A 4,738-nucleotide genomic window follows, 5' to 3' on the forward strand; every position below is an offset into this window, starting at 1 on the left:
ATAAACTTTTTATTTTTGTGTCATTTTAATTGTTTTAACAAAAACTTTCTAATGATATATTTTGTTATAAAAAACAATTATTTTATTATAATTTAATAAATTACATAAATTAATTAGAACATATAAACAACTCATTCGATGTAAATAGATTATTTTACTTGTTTTGTTTTGTCAAATTACGTCTTACCAAATACTGAACAGTTGTTTTGGACACCAACCACACCCTTAGTTATATGAAAATTATGCTAGAATGTAAAGACTCATGGGTTGTTAACCTTAGAAATCTTCCCCATTTTTGTTCCAAAAAAAAGCCACAAAAGCCATAAGTTACTTTTTACATAGTTGTAAGTTGTAACATCACAGATCCACCGTACCAGATATTATTCGTTTTATACATACCTGAACTCACGGTTTTACAAGACAAGCCAACTCCCCATGATGCCAACACAACAAGCTGCAAACCCTTTTTTCTACAAACCACCCCGGAGATCGAGTTCCCAAAACCGTTTTTGCAAGAACTCGATCGTCCGTTTACTAAAACTCTGAAGCTCTTCCAAAAGTTTAACGAAGTCAATCGACTGTCTTCGATGATCTTCGGCCATATATCTTTGAAACTTGAATCTCAGATGATCCGTCACAGAACTCGATAGATAGCAATCGTTTTTTCCGTATGTCAATCGTGCATGATCGAAATACTCCACGACAATCCTAAAGCATTTCGTGCTCTTGATAGCCCGTGCAGGATCCGTAAACAAACTCGTATTTGCTCCCTGCAACAGAATTGCTTGAAGTTCTTGATGAATTCCATCATATAAAGCAGTTAACATGGTGGCGGTTGATGACGATATGAATTTGAAAGTACAACATTTTCCTAATGGAAAGGGCTCGTCGGGTCTCAACCCGGCTCCTCTTTTGTTGTTGTATCCCGGATAATCTTCGAGCTTGAATTCGACACATTCGAGCAATGTCAAACAACTTTGGGAGGCGAGTTCTACGATATTCCAACGGTCGAACGGGAATTTAGTCTTGTGGGATACGTGGACTTCGCCGTTTGGTCGCAACATCCAACTTGCATTCTTGAAGAAACTGAAAACCAGATATCCATGGCGCCTACAAGTTGAATACAGAATGAAGACATTAAAGGCAAAAATGTCTTAATAATTGTCGAGCTTGAGTCTATCTCGAACACACACAAAAGCGTGTTTAACTTAACAAGTTGAGCTCCATAACGCAAATGTTCGACTCCACTCGTTCGAAAACTCGATTAAATTTTTCGAGTCAAGCCAAGCTAAGCCATTCGAGCATACACTTTTTCGAGCCAAACATGTTAATGAGAATCATATAATCAAACTATCAAAGTATTAAAATTATTGATAGAAGCATCCTAAAAAGATACTTTATAAGACTTAAGTTTATGGGACCAGACCAAATAGCGTCTTATCTAAAAGTGTTACAATAGGTTTATAGGATGCTTTTAGGCGTTTTAACAAGCTTTTTAATACATCTTTAAAATAAATTGTCTTGCTAACTATTCTATACGACACTGTTTGAAAAGGTGTCATATAAAAAGATGGGTTTATAAATCTATATATTTCTTTTAAGGGGGGGTGTTTGGGACCTTATTTGAAACAACTTATGCTTTTCTACAAAAGTCTTTATCGACTTATTACAAGTTAGAACGGGTTCTCTTCAAAAACTCTTTATTACCAGTTTGGCACCGGTATAAGCTCTTTATCCAAACACTCAAAAGTGTTTATTACCGGTGTCACATCGGAATAAGTCAATAMGTTGTTTTTATAARCAATCCCAAACACCCCCTAAATCTTCATAAGAACAATAGATTGTTTGCAAGAAAAGACCAAATATGATAGTTTTGAGAAGCAAATTAGTATGAATGCATGTATAAATAAGCTTACAAGATAACTCCGTCATCGCTTTCTTTTCCTAAAAAACCAGCATGCGGGAAATTGAACACAATGCGATCAAACTTTCGCAGATAAAGATCCCTATGAAACTCCATCGTGCATGCATCAACCCCGAATAAGAGCCGAGCTCCCAAATTACCCAATCGATTCAAGTTTGTTTCCGCACTCTTGTATTTCTGAATCACATCATCTAGCAAAATGAAATTATCGTTACAATTCATTATGCATTTAAATGAAGAATCTACGGCAGATGCAACAAATAAACTCACACACCCTCTCCACATTTGGTGAGGATTGAACCCCCAATATATTTCATGATCTAAGGGCAAAGTTGGTTTCTAAGATTTGAGAAGGATTTGGAATCGGAATCTTTGGTGTTTTGATTTTGTAGGAAATGTATAAATAATTACAAAAATAGTTAAATTACCTTTGATTACTAAAAAACAAATGTTTTTTTAAAAACATTATTATATACAAATACTATGAAATCTCATAAAATACCGACCATCCCATAGAATATTAAAATTCACATGTATCATTTAAACCAAAGGATTGAGATGAAATTTAATTCTAATTCCGATTCAATCAAACCAAACAAGATCTTGAAGTCCGGAATTGAAATCCCGATATATCAATAAAATCACATTAAGATTGGATTTAGAAATCCAAATATTTCATGGAATTTCTTAGAATTTGTTTGTAAAAATGTTTTAAAACAAAGCAAATAGCATGAAAAAGTAACATACTTTAACTTGATTTCTATTTTAGGTAACGTATTTTTAAAACTTTCATTTTGGTACCTAAGAAGTAAAGTTTTAAACAATTAAGTACTTGGGTAACCGGTTACTATGTTGATATGAGAGTGATGGGTTGAAGCATTAACCGTTTACCATGTTGATATGAGAGTGATGGGATGAAATTGGGTTGAATAGCAAATAATACTGAGTTGAATATCATATCGCTCGCCACATCAACATGGTAAACGGTTAATGTTTCGACCTATTACCCAGGTACTTAAATGTTTAAAACTTTACATTTTAAGTACCAAAATGAAAGTTTTGAAAGTACGTCAACCTAAATAGAAATCAAGTTAAAAGTACTTTACTTTTTCCTGCAATTTGCCCTTTAAAATGTGTTAATTTTGTAATGATATTTAATCAAACACATTAATTTTGTAATAATATTTAATTATTTTTAAAATTATTTATAATTTGTTTTTTTTTTTTGAAATATCTGTAAATAATTGAACTAATTCCCATTCCAAAAACCTACCAAAAATTCAAAATTCTATATGAAAATCCAAATTCAACCGATTGTTATCTAATTTACATTCCCTCCCGATCGTTTTTCAATGCAGCTTCATCATGATCGAATGCAGAAAGGTACAAAAACGACAAAAACAAGTCAAAATTATATTCAATGAACGCCATAACTAAACAGACCTTCATACAAACTAGAAACTATTAGCAATCAACGAACACGATGGACAAGTAGAATGTACGAAGCTGATTAACGAAACCCTAGCTAGCTACGAATAAGGATCGATTGATTACCATGAGAATCGATAGAAGAAGCTACGATGTTGAAACCTGATCGAAAGGAATCAGCCAAACTGAGAGCAAACGAGAAATCACCTTCTCCAACCAGCAGAATCTGATGATTGGACGAGTAATGCTTCGCCCAAATCTCTTTCTGGAACAATTGTGTGCTTCTATTCATGAAAAAATGGTGTTCATACCTTCCTGCAATTTCCTTCATTGTTTTCTCTCACTAGAAAACTAGAGAGAGAAGTGGAAAGTGATGGCGACGTGGAGACTGTGAAATGTGAATGAAAAGTGGACTTGAATGATTGTCTATGGAAAAGACTATTGGAATATTACTAAATTACCACTGGGATTTAGTGGAAGGGTGTTTAACAATTGATGAATGATTCGGTCTCGAAAGATTAAGTGGTCAGAATAATTAAGATGCTTTTATAATATAGTGCAAAATGAAATATAATTGGATGGTAATTATGTACAATGAAATTAGGGCTCTTAATTGTTTAAGGGAGATCCAAGATACAAAATCAGGGTTTTGGAATAATTAAGAGACAACTTTTTTTTCCCCAAACAAGATTCATCTCTTAAGGGTTCAGAGGTTGTCTCTTAATAGAACTATTAAGAGTTAAACAAAGGGTGTGTATTTGAGGGTAAAATGGGAAATAAAAATTTCAATACTTTTTTTTAAAATTAACCTGGATATTTAACCCGCTACATTAGTCGACTAATCTCATAATGATCATCTGTTTTACGGGTAACACAGAGTCACCGTATTTGTACTTTCATGGCCATAAGGGGATTTTGATTTCTACTTCGATTCGAATCTAAGACCTTTAAGTAGCTTTGATCTTTAGAGTTCACGCTCAAACTAATCAGATATCATTTTTATAGTTAATTTCAATAAATTTGATGTGTACGTGTGGGAGGCATAGAATGAAGCCATATACCTTTTTTAGTGGATGATTGTTGTGTAGAATAATGGTTACCAAATAAAATCCAAAGGGAAAAGAGGCTTCCAGTGGATATATTATGAGTTAGTTTAACTGACAATAATACTTGACTATTTAATAATTACTAGAAACGTACTCGCGCAATGCAGCGAGATACATCATGATTTTAATATTTCATTTTATTCTTTATCACAGTCGATGTTATAATATGGCTTTATGTGATTTTGAGAAAACGATAATGTTTTTATTTTTGAATAAAATATATGTTTGAAGATATCATAAAAATTTGACAAAAATATATCGATATTAGTATCAAATTAAC

At 32.9% G+C, this 4,738-nt stretch overlaps 1 protein-coding gene across 1 annotated transcript; it reads right to left on the minus strand.

The window, feature by feature from the left end:
* Nucleotides 1-356: 356 nt before the first annotated feature.
* LOC112507995 (heavy metal-associated isoprenylated plant protein 41-like) lies at nucleotides 357-3,649 on the minus strand. The gene is made up of 3 exons (XM_025112769.1): nucleotides 3,479-3,649; nucleotides 1,917-2,115; nucleotides 357-1,110 (listed from the first exon to the last, which is right to left on the minus strand). The coding sequence occupies exons 1-3, from the start codon at nucleotides 3,642-3,644 to the stop codon at nucleotides 471-473; spliced, it is 1,005 nt and encodes a 334-aa protein (XP_024968537.1). The 5' UTR covers nucleotides 3,645-3,649; the 3' UTR covers nucleotides 357-470.
* Nucleotides 3,650-4,738: the final 1,089 nt, after the last annotated feature.

Source organism: Cynara cardunculus (genome assembly GCF_001531365.2).
Source record: "Cynara cardunculus var. scolymus isolate 2C chromosome LG 2, CcrdV1, whole genome shotgun sequence".
NCBI classification, from domain to species: Eukaryota; Viridiplantae; Streptophyta; class Magnoliopsida; order Asterales; family Asteraceae; genus Cynara; species Cynara cardunculus.

Bases quoted from the DNA above. Each gene is read 5' to 3' on its own strand.
- LOC112507995 (XM_025112769.1), bottom strand. From the start codon at position 3,644: ATGAATAGAAGCACACAATTGTTCCAGAAAGAGATTTGGGCGAAGCAT. The intron at 2,116-3,478 runs GTAATCAATCGA...TCATTTTGCTAG, and splicing joins TTCTTCTATCGATTCTCATG to ATGATGTGATTCAGAAATAC. The intron at 1,111-1,916 runs GTAAGCTTATTT...TTCAACTTGTAG, and splicing joins AGCGATGACGGAGTTATCTT to GCGCCATGGATATCTGGTTT.